At 39.8% G+C, this 18,924-nt stretch overlaps 1 protein-coding gene across 1 annotated transcript in view; it reads left to right on the forward strand.

The window, feature by feature from the left end:
* Positions 1-2,672: 2,672 nt before the first annotated feature.
* The window catches only part of ZNF510 (zinc finger protein 510), a 34,625-nt gene continuing 18,373 nt past the window's right edge, over positions 2,673-18,924 (forward strand). Inside the window, exons 1-3 of the mRNA XM_058695444.1 lie at positions 2,673-2,786; positions 3,839-4,477; positions 4,890-4,948. Of these exons, the coding sequence (XP_058551427.1) occupies positions 4,411-4,477; positions 4,890-4,948 (126 nt within the window). The 5' untranslated portion in view covers positions 2,673-2,786; positions 3,839-4,410. The remainder of the gene's footprint in view (positions 2,787-3,838; positions 4,478-4,889; positions 4,949-18,924) is intronic.

Raw genomic sequence — 18,924 nt, forward strand, 5'->3', positions numbered from 1 at the left:
TACAAACACATTGCTAGGCATTTTCAATTCTCTTCTGATCATTACTAAAAGTTTTTATTGGAATAAAAGTTGGGATCATTTCTTTAGGTTTAACAAACAAAATAAATGTCAAAGAGAAAGAACACAGAGAAAACTTTTTTAGGATTCTGATGGGAACATTAATTATATTCTTTTCATCTAGAAAGCTGGTATTTATTAAAGTTTTTTAAGTGTCAACAGAATCGTTTTATACCTGGATTCACACCAGTTGCAATAACTTACTGGCAACATCAATCCTTTTTTCTTGCTAATCAAAACTATTTGGTATGCGTGGTAGCTCAGTCAGTTAAGGGTCTGACTTTGGCTCAGGCTATGATCTCTCGGTCTGTGGGTTCAAGCCCTGCTTCAGCCTCTGTGCTGACAGCCCGGAGCCTGCTTTGGCTTCTGTGTCTCCCTCTCTCTCTGTCCCTGCCCCACTTGTGCTCTCTTAAAAATAAATAAACGTTTAAAAAATTTTGTTTTCATTTTTTTTTAACGTTTATTTTTGAGACAGAGAGAGGCAGAACATGAACAGGGGAGGGTCAGAGAGAGAGGGAGACACAGAATCCGAAACAGGCTCCAGGCTCCGAGCTGTCAGCACAGAGCCTGACGCGGGGCTCTGTGCTCATGGACTGTGAGATCATGACCTGAGCCGAAGTCGGAAGCTTAACCGACCGAGCCACCCAGGCTCCCCTAAAAAAATTTTTTTAAAAACTATCTTTTGGGGCACCTGGGTGGCTCAGTTGCCCCAAGAATCAGACTTCGTCTCCAGGGTTCGAGCTCCACATTAGGTTCTTCACTGACAGTGCTGAGCCTGCTTGGGATTCTCTCTCCTTCTCTCTCTGTCCCCCACCCCCCTCCCCAAAACACACACACACTCTCTCTCTCTCTCAAAATAAACTTAAAAAAAACCCTATCTTTTTATCATTGCCATATATAATAATGTTACAAAATAACCAAGAAAAGTATGTGTTTATATGTAAGTATATGTATGTTTTGTATATATGTATAACACACACACACACACACACACACACACACACGAAGGCAGTCATAAGATGTGTTCATAGGTTCCTAATTTGGTTCCTAATTTCAGAAGTGTGCAAATGCAAGTTTATCCCTAGGAGATGCATAATTTGCATGATAATTGTTTTCTAACTGAGTTGTGTTTACTTTCAGATATTACTTATGAAAGATTGAACAGCTTACTTTTTCTTTTTTTCTCAGAAATAAACTCTGAGGATCACAGATATTCTTTTTTTATGTTACATTTTACAGTCTTAGTCACAAAAACTGTTTACACATGGTAAAGTTAATTGCATACTGGTACCCACAAAACGGGGGCCAAGGTCACAAATCTCAACCTAAGTCAGCCTGATCTAATGGTACTCCTCTCATTGTCAAAGAAACCTAATATATGCCAGTCACAATCTTGCAACTCAGCTTTAGCTAGCTTACTTGGCCTTATTAGGAAATCCCTATTAATCAAATTCACTCTTGACCAACATCCCTCCGAAGAGTGCTTTATGGTTTGTTTTCCCTTGAATAAAAGACATCAAATTGTTACTGTTTTAGTTTTGTTATTTGACACATGTACCTTTCTTCCTTTTGGCAGCTGAGTTAAAAGGCACACTTTCGGAAAAATAGTTTAAAATTTCCCCTTTTATGAACTTTATATTACAAAACTTCCTAGCACATAGAAAAGGAGAAAACAGTAAAATGATCATACCCACATATTAGACGTAGAAATCCTTAACATGTTACTATATTTGCCTTTTCTGGTTGTTATTTAATTACAAATATATAATATAATGCTAAGTATTCTAATATGCATCTCTAAAAAAACTAAATTTTCCTGCATAATCCCAATAGTTATTATCACAATTAACAAAACTAACGTAACTTCCCTTAATATTTTTAAGATCCGATCCATACACAAATTTCCCCAGTTGTTCCCAAACGTCTTTTTGTTTTCTCCAACCACGATCTGATCCAGGAGCACACTGTATTTGATGGTATGTCAAAGTTTAACCCATAACCTCTGGGACTTTGGTAGAATTTGGGCGCCAGAGAGCAATACAGACTGTTGATACCATCTCATTAATAACGCCCCCTGTACCGTCTGCCTCCCTGCCACGTGGACTGCCCCAACGTACACGAAACCTGCGAGCGGTCGCGGTATTTTCATGGAAATGTAGTTCTGGATGTTCCGGTTGACCGCGCGGCATTCTAGGAACGGATATCCTGGGCTTTTCCCTGCGCATGTGCAGTCACCCATTTACCGGCTTCCGTCCTCCCTGGCTGTGCGGATGCGCCGGGTTTGCCCTCAGGTGAGAGAGGCCTACTCCGCACGCTGGGAGGGAAAGGGGCGGGCTCGTGCCCACAGGAAGGGGCCACGACGTCTCGGGAACTCCCCGTTCACCCCAAGTGCCGACCCCGGCAGGAACGTAGACCTGGCAAAGACGGGTGGGTGTGGGCTCCAGGGGCCCAGATGGGGCGAGTGCTGTCGGAAGATGTTCCCTGCAGACTGGGGTGCGGGAGCTGACTGCAGCGGGAGCGGGGAAGATCCAGGCCGGCGGCGGGAGGGTAATGCGCGTTTCCGTATTGGATACTGACCGTGAGCCCGGCACAAAGCGCGCCCTGGCGTTGAACTTGGAAGCCAGAAAGACCGGATAAATTCCGCCTTTGTCACTCGGGCATAAGTGAGGTTCTTATCTGAAAATAAGGATAGTAGTTAAAAACTGCTTTGTGGCGTTGTTCAGAAAGAGGTAAGTCATAATCTATAATGCATTTAGCCAAGTGTTAGTAACACTAGTAAGTAGTAGGCAATAAGCCAAAATATAGTGTTGGCTCCCATCATATTTGAAAGACACTTTGTTCTTTTTTATTTAGTATTTAACTTAGTTTTTGCAGCCACCCCATTTATAGGAATAACCATATCCTTAAAAAAAAAAAAGAAAGAAAGAAAGAAAGAAAGAGAGAAAGAAAGAAAATGGGGGCTCAGAAGAGTGAAATTACAGACCACAGGTCAAAAAGGCGATGAAGCCAGGATGCAAATACTGATAGGCTTTACTCCTAAATTCAGCTGTTCCTAATACCCTGCCTCCCTAAAACCCAGCATTGTAGGCTTCACGGCAGTAGCAGAGTGACTATGATTGTAAAGTTAGCATGATGTCACTCTCTGACGTAAATGTCACTTGCTGACACGTGCATCTATTCTGGGGCTTCTGGCATGTCTCCAGAGCCTCTGGATAAGACTGAGGCTCCTGGTACCTCCTGTGCTGTCCAGGCTGTCTTCAGAAGGCACAGTCTGATATCTAGTGCAGTGCTGTCCAGTAGATAAGGTGAGCCACATTGGTAATTTTAAATGTTCTAGTAGCCATATTAAAAACTAAAACGTGAAATTAATTTTAAGAACATACTGTGTTTATCTCAATATATACAAAATATTCTTCAACATGTGGCACTAGCCACATTTCAAGTGCTCAGTAGTGGGATGTGGCTAGTGGCTATAATAATAGAACAGTTATAATGATCTTGAAGAAAATCAGGCCCTACACTAGTGGTGCCCAACTAGGGCGATTTGCTCTCCAGAGGACTTTTGGAAATGGCTGGAGATGATATGGTTTGTCACAACAGAGGAGGATTGCTCCTAACATCTGGTGGGTAGACACCAGAAATACTGCTAGGCATCCTACAACGTACAGGACCCCCCCACCCCCCGTCACAAAGAATTCTGCAGCCCAAAATATCAGTAGTGCTGAAGCTAAGAAATTTTGCTCTCAATGAAAGTTTCAACTAAAAGGAATTTGTTTCCTAGGCCTAAATCTCAACGTCTTTGGAACAAAGCGGCTCTTGTGTGGCAAGCAGGAGAGGAGCCCTGGGGACAGGAGTCCCACCTGGAAGAAAAGTTTATCTGACAGGGACCATCCTCACCAAAGCTTCAGAACAAATGCAGAAGAACCCAAAAAGGAGTGGGTCCTAATTTGTTCCACCAGAAGCATTTTGTTACTACCTTTTCCAGAAAGAGCCAGACTTGGTGATGTCACCACATCCAGAAGCCATCACAGACTGTATGACAGTGGAAACTAGTCCAGCTTGCAGAAGGTGGTGAGCTGGGGTTGGAAGAGATTGGTGATTGTCAGGCCGTACAAGAAAAGCCAAGCCAGAGCCAAGGAAATTCATTCTCCGTCCCTAAACAGCCCCCTATTTTCTTCATTCTTCACTTATTTGCAGATTCTGAGCCACTCTCTCATTGTGTCCATCAGAAGGGGCATCTAGGGATATGCTGAGTTTTCCTTTATCCTGAACATAAAGAATTACAAAATGACAGTATAGGAGTAGATTTCTATCTCTGACTCTTTTGAAACTTTTAAAAAACTGGAGCCTCAGATGTATGTCCCCTGGTCACCCAGGACAGAGCTAGGAGGAAAGCATAGTGCTGTTCATTCTGTCATACGTAAGTCACTAGAAGTGTCTTATCAAAAGTCTTACCAAAAGTCCTTTGTTCAGAAGAACAAAAGTATTTTAAAATATTTGGTCACTAAGCATCTTTTTTTCCCAGAGTTTTCTGTTGATTCTCTAGCTCAAAGTATAAATAATATTAATAGGATATTAATAATCAACGGGGAAATAATTCACAGTCACCTAGTGAAAAATAGCAAGGTTACATCCATGTGACCATATCAGAGATGTACTACATATTCAGGGAATGAAGCACTCTGTGGTGCTTCCTGCCCCTTCTCAAGGGTCAGCAGGACATTTTTCCATAGGGAGGCTTTTCCCCAGCTGGTGTGATGAGACTTTTAGGCAACTGAATGCAGAATCTCACCAGACCTCTCATGATTCCTTTCCTCTTTCCTTATTCCCAGCTTATCCTTCACAGTTGTCTGTACTCTCCCAACAACAGCAGAAAATGGACACAACTCAGGTGAGTTGTATGTATGCACCTTTTTTTATAATGGATTTTATGGGTGGTTAATTAACATAGAAAAGTAGAAATAGAAATAGATCAAAACCCTCACAGTCTGTGAGTTCAAGCCCCATGTTTAGGCTCTGTGCTGACAGCTCAGAGCCTGGAGGCTGCTTCAGATTCTGTGTCTCCCCCTCTCTGTCTGCCCCTACCCCACTTGCACTTTGTCTCTCTTTCTCTCAAAAATAAATAGACACACAAAAAATTTTTTAATAATAATAAAGAAATGGATCAAAACCATTCAAGGAAGATACGGGAAAGCAGATGAGTAGTACAGCAGAGTTGGCATGTGGATAGATGGCAGTCCTCTGACTTTACAGATTTTTCAAAGTGCAGGGGCAGATTTCTTCCTGACCTAATAAGCCATGGCAGAGAGTCAGATAGACAATATTTGTTTCAGATATGCATTGATGAGAATCTTAAACCAAATATTCCTCGTGGAGTCTAAAGTTACTGAAGTCAGGAAAAATGTCTTTGTTGGTCTTCAGGTAGGTGATAGTGCAGATCTTTCCAGAACAACCCTGAAATAATTATAGAATGTTGTTTCCACTTTTTCCTCAGTGGAAGTAAAGGGCACATTATCAAAGCAGGGCTTTCATTAATACAGTTGTCTGTGTCAATAAAACAGAAGAAGTAGACCTTTCTCTGATCATCCTGCTGGACCCAGAGATGACACTTAGACTAACTGGAGCCCAGCATGAATAGGTGGTACATTCATGTCCTAAAAATAGCTCTGTGTACATATTTCTCTCAAGTGCCGTATTGAACAAGCTGTTTAGCAGACAGCTTAAAGTTCTATTCTCTAGCAAATGCTACTGCACTTTCCATTCACATTTCAGGCCGCTGCATGTGCCTGTGACCTACACTCACCGGTGACCTAATTACAGTTCAATCCAGTGGGTCTCGCACAGATCTGTCTGCAGTGTCTGACTCGCCCCTACTTTGTCCTTCTGGACGGTCTCCCGTGTTAGTGTCTGTGTCGGTTTATGCTTGTTTCTTTTGTGGAGTCCCCTTCCTTCTCTTGCCCTTTCACATGTCCCTTCACAAGTTTCCATTCCTTCTCCCTATTTTTCCAGCTAGTCTTCTTGACTCCTTTCATCCCCGCTCTGGTTTGAACAGTGATGTATTTGTTAGTTCTTGCAAATGTGTCTCTGCAGCCCCCTGTGACCAGTAGCACTTTTTGTGATGATGGAAATGATCTTTATCTGCATTGTCCCAAACGGTGGCCACTAGCCACATGTACCTGTTGAACACTCAAAATGCAGCTAGTGTGACTGAGTAACCGAATTTTTAATTTAGGTTTCAAATAGTCACACGTGGCTAGTGACTACCATATTGGACATAGTTCACTCAACATCTCTCTGTAGGTATCCAAAAGGCATCTCCAGCTCAACTGATTCAAAGTAAAAGTTAAGATTTACAGCCCTCCCCAAACTATCCCCTCATCTTTCCCTCCCTAGTCAGCCAGGCACCCAAGCCACAAAAGTGCAGTGCATCCCAGGCTCCTTTTGTTCTCAGTCTCGCAACTTCTGCCACATCTGGTGTGTACTCACGTCTTGCTACTTTCCTATTTGTCAAAGATGACAGCTATTTTATACGGTTAAACCTAAATGTATATTTTAAATGCATTCTTGGGGTGTGTGGGTGTCTCAGTTAAGCGTCCAACTCTTGTTGTTGGCTCAGGTCACGATCTCGTGATTCATGAGTTTGAGCCCCACATCAGGCTCTGTGCTGAACCTGCTTGGGATTCTCTCTCTCTCTCTCTCTCTCTCTCTCTCTCTCTCCCTCTCCCTCCCTCCCTCCCCCTCCCTCTCTCTGTGTTCCTCCCCCACTTGTGCGCTCTCTCTCTCTCTCTCTCTCTCTCTCTCAAAATAAATAAACCTAAAAACAAATAAATGCATTCTGCTACTTTATTCCTTTTTTGCTATCTCACAGTATCACAACTGAACTGTTGGAATAGGTTCTTTACTAACCTGCCCATTTCTTTTGTCACCTACTCAAGCATACCTTCCACATGGGTAGTTCATCTAAATGCTAATGAAGTAACGTCTTGTCCTTGTGTAAATCACCTCATGGCTCTTTACCCTATATGATAAAATTCCTAATTTCTCAAGACAGTGTTCAGGCTTTGGAAGCATTACCCCTTCCTTTTATTTATTTATTTATTTTTCCACTTTTTTTGGTGTTCTGACTTTTTTGATAACTATTGAGCAACCAAGATGTTCCAAGAAAGTAGCATGTGCCATAGTTACAGCTTAAACAATACAGATACTTTTCTTCACTAATAGTGTTCACAATCTAGTGGGGAATATGACATTAAAAAAATTTGCTATTAAAAATATTACTAAAAGGTAAAAAAAAAAAATTACTAAACCAAACCTCATTGAGTTTTTTAAACATATCCTCCTATCCCTAACTGCTTCATATTATCTTTTCATTGTCTCCTCTGGATTGACCTTTAGAACCGCATCCTCATCCTGTGCATCTGGTGCTGTGGATTGAATTGTGTTCCCCCATCCCAAATTTATATGTTGAATCCCTACCCCCCAGTGTGACTGTATTTAGAGATAGAGCATTTTTTAAAAATGTCTATTTATTTATTTTGAGAGAGAGTGCACATGTAAGTGAGGAAGGAGTAGAGAGAGAATCCCAAGCAGGCCCTGTGCTGTCAGTACAGAGCCCTGACGTGGAGCTCGAACCCACAAACTGAGATCATGACCTGAGCCAAAGTCAAGAGTCTGATGTTCAACCAACTAGCCATCCAGGCACCCCTAGAGATAGAGCTTTTAGGAGGTAATGGAGATTAAGTGAAGCATAACGGTGGGATCCTAATCCAGTAGGATTGATGGTCTTACAAGAAAAGAAAGAGAGAGACAGATTTCTCTCTCTACACATAGGCACCAGGCAAAGGCCATGTGAGGACACAGCAAGAAGTGGCCATCTGTAACCCAGGAAGACAATGTCACCAGAACCCAACCATGGTGATACTCTGATCTTGGACTTCTAGCCTCTAGAACTGTGAGGAAATAAATGTCTGCTGCTTATTACCACAGTCTACCCAGTCTATGGTATTTTGTTATGGCAGCCCAAGCATCTAAGACACTTGGCTCTTTATTTTTCTTTTTTCATTTTATTTTTAATTGTAGCAAAATGCAGATAATATATATCATTGTAGCCATTTTTCAACTGTACAGTTCAGTAATATTAAGTACATTCGTATTTCTATGCACCCAGTCTCCAGAACTCTTCATCTTGCAGAACTAAAGCTGTATATCCATTATTTTTTGTAAATGTTTATCTATTTATTTTGAGAGAGGTCATGAGCAGGGGAGGGGCAGAGAGAGAAGGAGAGAGAATCTTAAGCAGGCTCTGTGATGTTATTGAGGAGCCCGTCTCACTAACCATGTGATCATGACCTGAGCCAAAATCAAGAGTCAGGCACTTGACCGACTGAGCCACCCAGGTGCCCCAAGCTATATATCCATTAAACAACAGCTCATCATTCTTCTCAGCATTTGGCCTCTGGCAGCCACCACTCTACTTTCTGTCCATTAGTGTCCCTACTCATATAAGTAGAATCATATAGTAATTGTTTTTTTGTGACTCATTTATTTCACTTAGCATGAAGTTCTCAAGTTTCATGCATGTATCAGAATTTCCTTCCTTTTTTTAAGGCTGAATAATAGTACATTGTGTGTATATACCACATTTTATTTATCCCTTCATCAGGTGTTAGACACTCAGGTTACTTCCACCTTTTGGTTATTGTGAATAATGCTGCTATGAGCATAGGTGTACAGATACCTCTTCCGAGAATGCCAGTCTCGTGGGTATTTATTTCCAGAAGTGGCATTGCTGGTTCATGTGGTAATTCTACATTTAATTTTTTGAGGAACCACCGTACTGTTCCACAGTGGCCGTGCCATTTTATATTCCCACCAGCAGTGCACAGGGATTCCAGTTACTCTACATCCTTACCAACACTTGCTATTTTCTGATAGTGGCTATTCTAATGGAGATGATGTCTGGCTCTTTACTTTGGTTGCCTCATCCAGGAAGTAATACTCTTCTCTTTCCCCTTGTCTCCCTCTGTGCTAATTTCCCCTTTTCTGAATCTGCACAGCCCCATTATAACTTCATGCATTGGTGTAAGTCACCTGATAATGTATTTGTCTCTCCAGTTAGGCTATTAGCTTCAAGGTGTGGAACTACCATGGGTTCATTTTCATATGCTCCATTCTAAGCCCTCTTCTTTAGTTGAGAATGCTCATTAAATTGTTTTTAATAAAAGATTATCTCCTCTCTATATAGAACTGGGCCACTGAAAAAATTTGGATTTCTTTTTTTTTTTTTTTAATGTTTATTTATTTTGAGAGAGAGCCGCGTGTGTGCATGCACACATGCATACATGAGCCAGAGAGGGGCAGAGAGAGAGGAGAGAGTGAATCCCAAGCAGGCTCCGCACTGACAGCACAGAGTCCGACTCCAGGCTAGATCCTATGAACCATAATATCATGACCTGCACAGAAGTCAAGAGTTGGAGGCTTAACCATCTGAGCCACCCAGGCACCCTAAGAATTTAGATTCCTATTTTCAGACCACCTTACTTCTTATAAGGCAGAGCCCGTGCCATTACTATCTTTTGTCCTAGAAACCTGTGCATATTTGTATGCATTACAAAAAAGACCTGTTCTTAATAAAGGATGCTCCAAGAGGATGTTTTCCTGACATCACCACCCCCATCTCATGCTTTTCTCTAAAATGCTGTCATTTAATTAATAAATAAGATGTTGTCATTTAGCCTCCTCATCTTTAAGACTGGATCATCTCCAGACTGTCTGTGTGCTTCTGAGAAGAACTAAACTTCTTGTGGGCAAGTACAGTCCCCTTAGAGGGGATAATACATAGGAGGTGCTAGGAATAATGTGGAGCTTTCTTCCTTATACATGGGAAACAAGTTAAGATTAAATGAATTAGCTAATCGATTGTTTGAATTGAATCAGCATCAGGATTTGCAATTTGTCAGAGAAAGACTAAGTCAATCAAAGGTGGATAATTGAAAAGGATCACGTCAGTCCTGAAAAACAAGTGGGATTTTAATTGTTGCAGAGTAGAGGGAGGTTACTGCATTTTGAGGGTCCAGTAAGAATCTCTGCCTATTCCACTTTAGAATTCCTCTTAAGGAATATTAAGAGCGAATGAGATAAATGTTGGGACCAGACTAGGTATATTAGTTTGCTAAGGCTGCCATAATAAAGTACCACAGACTGGGTGGCTTAAACAACAACTTTATTTTCTTACAGTCTAGAGGCTGGAAATCCAAAATCAGGGAATGGACAGGGTTGATTCCTTCTGAAGACTGTTGAGGGAAGAATCTGTTCCAGGCCTCTTTTCTTTGCTTATAGATGCTTTTTCCCTATGTCTTCACATCATCTTCCCTCTGTTCATATCTGTGTCCAGATTTTTCTTAAAAGGACACTAGTCAGATTGGGGTAGGGCCCACCCTGATGACCTCAGTGTATGCATTTTATGTCAGACAAGAGGCACATAACACTAGAAGTTGTTAGATGTTTTCCTTAAGGGTTTGGCTTCATCCTGAGTTCTAACATGCAATAAATTCATGCAATAAAAGCAGTTTTGTGTTTAATCTGGAAGTACTAGCAGACTGTAAAAAACGTGAAAGGGGTGAAGTAAGAGTCAAGACTCCAGAGGTTTTCTTGACGTAAGGGCAGAAAGATGATGATCCCTGTTCCAGAAGTGTATGAGAGCTGAGATTGTGCATATTTAGTATATTTTTTAAGTGGTTTGTGTGTGTTTGTGTGTGTATAGTTGTTAATCAGCCTTCCTCCCTTTTGCTCGTTTTGAAAGCTTTTTAGGGGTGCCTGGGTGGCTCAGTCGGTTAAGGGTCCGACTTCGGCTCAGGTCATGATCTCACAGTCTGTGAGTTCGAGCCCCACGTCGGGCTCTGTGCTGACAGCTCAGAGCCTGGAGCCTGTTTCGGATTCTGTGTCTCCCTCTCTCTCTGCCCCTCCCCTGCTCATGCTCTGTCTCTCTCTGTCTCAAAAATAAATAAAACATTTAAAAAAAATTTTTTTTAAAAGAAAGCTTTTTAATTATTAAAGAATTAATCCTTCTGACATGTAGGACATATATATTTCCCTGTTTAATTGTCTTTGGACTTAGTGTCTGCTAGACCAGGCTCTTTCATTTCTACTAGTGACATTTGGGGAAATTTTTAATTTATAGAAAGATACAAAGGGATAATAATGTAATAGACCTGTTCCTACCTTCTCAAATTATTAACTATGAATTTTTGTCAATTTTTCTCTTGTATGCATTCTTTATTTTTTCCTTTTATTTATTTCTGTAAATGAGATCGTTTATACTGGTGAAGTACACTCTTAAGTATGAACTGGGTGGATTTTTACATATGTATACATATGTGCAAATGTAACTTACCACTCAGATTAAGATGGAGAACATTTTTGTCACCCTAAACTTTCCTTCCTTCCAGTTCCCAGTTAATAACCACTGCCCTGCTCTGCAGAGGCAAGTGCTATTCTAACATCATATGTCCAAAAAAAGGATAACTTCATTTTTTAACATTGTATAAACAGAATCATAATCTGTACCCTTTTTTAGGAGATGGGGGGATCTGGCTTTTTTCTGTGTACATAACATGGTTTAGATTATCCGTCTTGCTGCTGTATGTTTCATTACTTTTTTTTTTTTTTTTTTTTTTTTTTTGAGTGAGAGACAGAAAGAGAATCCCAATTAGACTTTGCACTGTCTGCGCAGAGCCTAATGTGGGGCTCGAACTCATAAACTGTGAGACCATGACCTGAGCCGAAACCAAGAGTCAGATTCTTAACCAACTGAGCCACCCAGGCACCCCCATTACTTCCTTTTTATTGCTGAGCAGAAAGTATTTCATTATATGATCATATGATAACTTTATTGGCTCATTCTCTTGGTGGTGAGTTTTTTACTTTTATTTTCCCATTTGGGCACTATTATGAATAAAGCTGCTATGAACAATCCTTTGTGTCTCTTAGTATATCTTCATTTCTCTTGGTTATACCTAGAAATAGAATGGCTGATGCATGGAATAAACATATGTTCAGCTTTAATATATATTACAATTAGCTTTCTAAAGTGCTTGAACCAATTTATACTACCAACGTTCTGACTGTACCAAATTCTCACCAACACTTGCTACTGTCAGTCTTTTTTGATTTTCGTTATCCTGGTGGCTGTATAGTGGTCTCTTGTTGAAATTTATAATTTGCTTTTCTGTAACAAATGCTAATTTCAAACACCATTATTTGTGTTGGGCCATGTAAATATTCTTTTATGTAAAGTACCTGTTCAGTTCTTTGTTTTAATTGGACTCTTTGCTTTATCTTCTTGATTAGTCGAAATTATTTCTATGTTATCAATACAAGTCATTCACCAGATGTGTATGTTGCAACTGTTTTTGGATTCTGTGATTTGACTTTTTAAAATTAATTAATTTTTAAATTTACATCCAAGTTAGTTAGAGTATAGTGCAACAATGATTTCAGAGTAGATTCCAGTAATTCATTTCCTATGTATAACACCCATTGTTCATCCCAACAAGTGTCTTCCTTAATGTCCCTTATCCATTTAGCCCATCCCCTCCCACAATCCTCCAGCAACCCTCTGTTTGTTCCCTATATTTAAGAGTCCCTTATGTTTTGTGCCCCTCCCTGTTTTTATATTATTTTTGCTCCCCTTCCCTTATGTACATCTGTTTTATATCAAATTCCTCATGAGTGAAGTCATATATGATATTTGTCTTTCTCTGACTAATTTCGCTTAGCATAATACCCTCTAGTTCCATCCACATAGTTGCAAATGGCAAGATTTCATTCCTTTTGATTGCCGAAGAATACTCCATTGTATGTATATACTACCTCTTCTTTATCCATTCATCCATTGATGGACATTTGGGCTCTTTCCATACTTTGGCTATTGTTGATAGGGCTGCTAGGAACATTGGAGTGCATGTGCCTCTTCGAAACAGCATCCTTGTATCCCTTGGATAAATACCTAGAAGTGCAATTGCTGGGTCATAGGGTAGTTCTATTTTTAATTTTTTGAGGAACCTCCATACTGTATTCCAGAGTGGCTGCACCAGTTTGCATTCCCACCAGCAGTGGAAAGAGATCCTCTTTCTCCGCATCCTTGCCAACATCTGTTGTTGCCTGAGTTGTTAATGTTAGCCATTCTGACAGGTGTGAGGTGGTATCTCACTGTGGTTTTGACTTGTATTTCCCTGATGATGAATGAGCATTTTTTCATGTGTCAGTTGGCCATCGGGATGTCTTCTTTGGAGAAGTATCTATTCATATCTTTTGCCCATTTCTTCACTGGGTTATTTGTTTTTTGGGTGTTGAGTTTGATAAGTTCTTTTTTTTTTTTTTAATGTTTATTTTCAAGAGAGAGACAGAATGTGAGGGGGGAGGGGCAGAGAGAGAGGGAGACACAATCCAAAACAGGCTTCAGGCTCTGAGCTGTCATCACAGAGCCTGATGTGGGGCTCGAACTCACGAACTGTGAGATCATGACCTGAGCCAAAGTTGGACAGTTAACCGACTGAGCCACCCAGGCACCCTGAGTTTGATAAGTTCTTTATAGATTTTGGATACTAATCCTTTATCTGATATGTCATTTGCAGATATTTTCTCCCATTCCATTGGCTGCCTTTTAGTTTTGCTGATTGTTTCCTTCAATGTGCAGAAGCTTTTTATTTTGATGAGGTCCCAATAGTTCATTTTTGCTTTTGTTTCCCTTGCCTCTGGAGATGTGTTGAGTAAGAAGTTGCTGTGGCCAAGGTCAAAGATGTTTTTGCCTGCTTTCTCCTTGAGGATTTTGATGGTTTCCTGTCTTACATTTAGGTCTTTCATCCATTTCGAGTTTATTTTTGTGTATGGAGTAAGAAAGTGGTCCAGGTTCATTTTTCTGCATGTTGCTGTCCAGTTTTCCCAGCAACACTTGCTGAAAAGACTCTTTATTCCATTGGATATTCTTTCCTGTGTTGTAAAAGATTAGTTGGCCATATGTTTATGGGTCCATCTCTGGGCTTTCTATTCTGTTCCATTGATCTGTCTGTTTTTGTGCCAGTACCATACTGTCTTGTACTATTACAGCTTTGTAATACAGCTTGAAGTACAGGATTGTGATGCCTCCTGCTTTGGTTTTCTTTTTCAGGATTGCTTTGGCTGTTTGGGGTCTTTTCTGGTTCCATACAAATTTTAGGATTGTTTGTTCTAGCTGTGTGAAGAATGCTGGTGTTACTTTGATAGGGATTGCATTGAATATGTAGATGGCTTTGGGTAGTATTGACATTTTAACAATATTTGCTCTTCCTTTCCAGGAGCATGGAATATTTTTCCATTTTTGTGTGTGTGGGTCTTCTTCAATTTCTTTCATAAGCTTTCTGTAGTTTTCAGTGTTTAGATTTTTCACCTCTTTGGTTAGGCTTATTCCTAGGTATTTTATGGGTTTTGGTGCAGTTGTAAATGGGATTAGTTCCTTGATTTCTCTTTCTGTTACTTCATTATTAGTGTATAGGTATGCAACCGATTTCTGTGCATTGATTTTATATCCTAAGACTGCTGATTTCATGGATCAGTTCTAGCAGTTTTTTGGTGGAATCTTTTGGGTTTTCCATATAGAGTATCATGTCATCTGCGAAGAGTGAAAGTTTAACTTCCTCCTTGCCAATCTGGATGCCTTTTATTTATTTGTGTTGTCTGAATGCTTAGGCTAAGACTTCCAATACTATGTTGAAAAACAGTGGTGAGAGTGGACATCCTTGTCGTGTTCTTGACCTTAGGGGGAAAGCTCTCCATTTTCCCCCCATTGAGGATGATATTAGCAGTGGGTCTTTCATATATGGCTTTTATGATCTTGAGGTATAATCCTTCTATCTCTATTTTCTTGAGGGTTTTTATCAAAAAAGGTTGCTATATTTTATCAAATGCTTTCTCTGCATCTATTAAGAGGATCATGTGGTTCTTCTCTTTTCTTTTATTGATGTGATGCATCACATTGATTGTTTTGTGGATATTGAACCAGCCCTGCATCCCAGGTATAAATCCCACTTGGTTGTGGTGAATAATTCTTTTAATGTATTGTTGCATCTGGTTGGCTAATATCTTGTTGAGGATTTTTGCATCCATGTTCATCACGGAAATTGGTCTGTAGTTCTTTTTAATGGGGTCTTTTTCTGGTTTTGGAATCAAGGTAATGCTGGCTTCATAGAATGAGTTTGGAAGTTTTCCTTCCATTTCTACTTTTTGGAACAGCTTCAAAAGAAAAGGTGTTAAGTCTTCTTTAAATGTTTGGTAGAATTCCCCTGGAAAGCCATCCAGCCCTGGACTCTGGTTTTTTTAGGAGATTTTTGATTATTAATTCGATTTCTTTATTGGTTATGGATTTGTTCAAATTTTCTATTTCTTCCTGTTTCAGTTTTGGTAGTTTATATGTTTCTAGGAATTTGTCCATTTCTTCCAGATTGCCCATTTTATTGGTATATAATTGCTCATAACATTCTCTTATTATTGTTTATATTTCTGTGTGGTTGTGATCTCTCCTCTTTCATTCTTTGTTTTATTTATTTGGGTCCTTTCCTTTTTCTTTTTGATCAAACTGGCTAGGGGTTTATCAATTTTGTTAATTCTTTGTTCTTTCAAAGAACCAGCTCCTGGTTTTATTGATCTGTTCTACTGTTTTTTGGGTTTTTTGTTTGGTTGGTTGGTTAGTTTCGATAACATTGATTTCTGCTCTAATCATTGTTATTCCCTGTCTTTGCTGATTTTGGGTTTTATTTGCTGTTCTTTTTCCAGCTCTTTCAGGTGTAAGGTTAGGTTGTATATCTGAGACCTTACTTTCTTCTTTAGGAAGGCCTGGATTGCTACATACTTCCCTCTTAGGACTGCCTTTGCTGCGTCCCAGAGGTTTGGGACTGTGGTGTTATCATTCTCATTGGCTTCCATGTACTTTTCAATTTCCTCTATAACTTCTTGGTTAGCCCTTTCATTCTTTAGTATAGGATGTTCTTTAGTCTCCAAGTATTTGTTATCTTTCCAAATTTTTTCTTGTGGTTGATTTCAAGTTTCATAGTAGTGTGGTCTGAAAATATGCATGGTATGATCTGTCTTTCCGTACTTGTTGAGGGCTGATTTGTGTCCCAGTATGTGATCTGTTCTGGAGAATGTACCATGTGCACTCAAGAAGAATGTGTATTTTGCGGCTTTAGGATAAAATGTTCTGAAAATATCTGTTAATTCAGATCCCTCCGGTCCAGTGTGTCATCAAAGCCATTGTTTCCTTGTTGATTTTCTATTTAGATGATCTGTCCATTGCTGTAAGTGGGGTGTTGAAGTCCCCTACCATTATGGTATTATTATCAATGAGTTTCTTTATGCTTGTGATTGATTTACATATTTGAGTGCTTGCATGTTTGGATCATAAATGTTTACAATTGTTAGATCTTCGTGGTGGATAGACCCTTAATTTTGATATAATGCCCTTCTTCATCTCTTGTTACAGTCTTTATTTTAAAATCTAGATTGTCTGATATAAGTATGGCTGCTCCGGCTTTCTTTCGGTGACCATTGGCATGACAAATGGTTCTCCATCCCCTTACTTTCAATCTGAAGGTGTCTTTAGGTCTAAAATGTGTTTCTTGTAAACAGCATATAGATGGATCTTGTTTTCTTATCCATTCTGTTACCCTCTGTCTTTTGATTGGAGCGTTTAGTTCATTGACGTTTAGAATGAGTACTAAAAGATAATGAATTTATTGCCATTACGTTGCCTGTAGAGTTGAAGTTTCTGGTGGTAGTGTCTGGTTGTTTCTAGTCTTTTTTGCTTTTGGTCTTTTTGGTTTGTTGGTTTGGTTTTATTCATCTTTTCTTCCCTCAGAGTGGGGGAGGAACCCTTTGGGGGGAAGGTCTCGCCAAGCAATGGTTGGGTGCTGGTCTGCCCCCAGGAACGTTTGCAGGACCATGCTGCTGCAGATGCCCAGAGACTGTGGCTGGGTGCCAGTCTGACCCAGAAAAAGTTCCCGCGATCATGTAGCCACAGCATTTCAGGGATTATGGTAAATCACAGCACACATCTGGCATCAGACTTCCCCCTTAACATACTCGTTCCAGCATCAGCAAAATGTTGTTCTCTGGGGTGTGCTGGGACCTTTGCCTGTGGGGAGGCCGCAGAGCTTCTACCAGATGTCTTCCCAGCATGGGAATTGCCTCTCCCTGTGTGGCCCGAGGAATTGATCTCTGCTCCTGGGGATTGGCCCTTCCCACCAGAGCACCGCCAGGTATCGGAGCTGCAGCGTTTCAGACTCAGCACTCCCCCTGTTTATAGAGTCTTAATGGAATTTAAACCCTCTCCTTTCTCCTTTCTCTCTTTTTTGTTCAGTCCCTTGCAGCTGTTTCCACTCTCCCTCTTTTTCTCCAGCTGCTTTCAGGGGTTGAGGGGGAGTGCTTCCCATACTCTTCTCCCACCCACTAACCCATCTCTGTCCTCTCTCAGCAAGCAAAAAAAGCTCCCTTCCTTCTGTGGCTCTCTCTCCCCCAGTTCACCTCTCCACACTGTGTACCTGCCGAGTTCTGTGATTTAAGTTGTCCAGATTGTTGTGTTAATCCTCAAATCAGTTTTCTAGGTGTGCAAGATGGTTTGCTGTTGATCTGGCTGCATTTCAGGGATGAGAGATGCAAAAAAACTTCCATGCTGCTCTGCCATCTTGGCCCCCTCCTTTGACTTTTTTTTTAAATAATGTTTTCTGATGAGCCAAGTTCTTAAATTTAATACAGTTCAGGATCAGTGTTTTCTTTAATGATAGTTCTTTGTGTGTCTGCTTGAAAGATTGTTCCCTTTTCCAGGAACACACGAATATTCTCCTATGTTCTTAGTAGATGCTTGATTATTTGAGCTTGATCCACCTGGAATTGTTTTTGTGTGTAGTTTAAGGTAAGTGTCAAGATTTATATTACTATATGGATATACAGTTGCACTACCACCGTTTGTTGGAAAGACCATCCTCTGTCCACTGAATTGTAGCAGGGCCTCTGTTGTCAATCCAGTGACCACATATATATATGTAGATCTCTGTCTAGACTGTGTATTCTCTTCTTTTGATCCAATTATTTTTCTTTATCCTACTACTTCACAGTTATAATTATTATTGCGTTATAGTAAGTTATGAAATATGGTAGTGTAAGGCCTTAAAGTTTTACTTCTTCAAAAAATTTATTGGCTAACTTAAGACCTTTGCATTTTCATAGAAATTTCATCTGTTTCCATAGCAAATCCTGCTGGGTAGTTTTTCAAAGTAGAGGTGAAGCCTTTGACATGTGTCATTAGATTTATTCCTATGTATTTTTTTCTATTTTGATACTATTATAAATAATACATTTTTTAAAATTTTATTTTCTAATTTATTATTGGTTTATTAAAATACGGTGGATTTTTAAATACTGATCTTATATCAAGGCATTTTGTTAAATTTACCTATTCTAGTAGCTTATTTGTAGATTCTTTTGGATTTTAAATATGCACAATCATGTCTTTTGCAAATAAAGACATTTTTACTTTCCTCCTTTCCAATCTTTATGTCTTTAATCTCTTTTTAAGCCTTATTCTTGTCTTTCTAGTACAGTGTTGAATACAAATTATGATAATAGAAATCCTTTTGTTACACCTCAACTGAGGGAGGAGAAAGTATTCAATATTTCACTGTTGAGTCTGGGTTTAACAGGATTTTTACACACACCCTTTGTTAGAATAAGGAAGTTCTCTTTCTGTTTTTAGTTTCCTGAGAGTTTTTAATCATACATAGATATTAAATTTGTGAAATGCTTTTTCTACATCTAGTGAGATAATAATACAGTTTTCTT

Source organism: Neofelis nebulosa, chromosome 12 (genome assembly GCF_028018385.1).
Source record: "Neofelis nebulosa isolate mNeoNeb1 chromosome 12, mNeoNeb1.pri, whole genome shotgun sequence".
NCBI classification, from domain to species: Eukaryota; Metazoa; Chordata; class Mammalia; order Carnivora; family Felidae; genus Neofelis; species Neofelis nebulosa.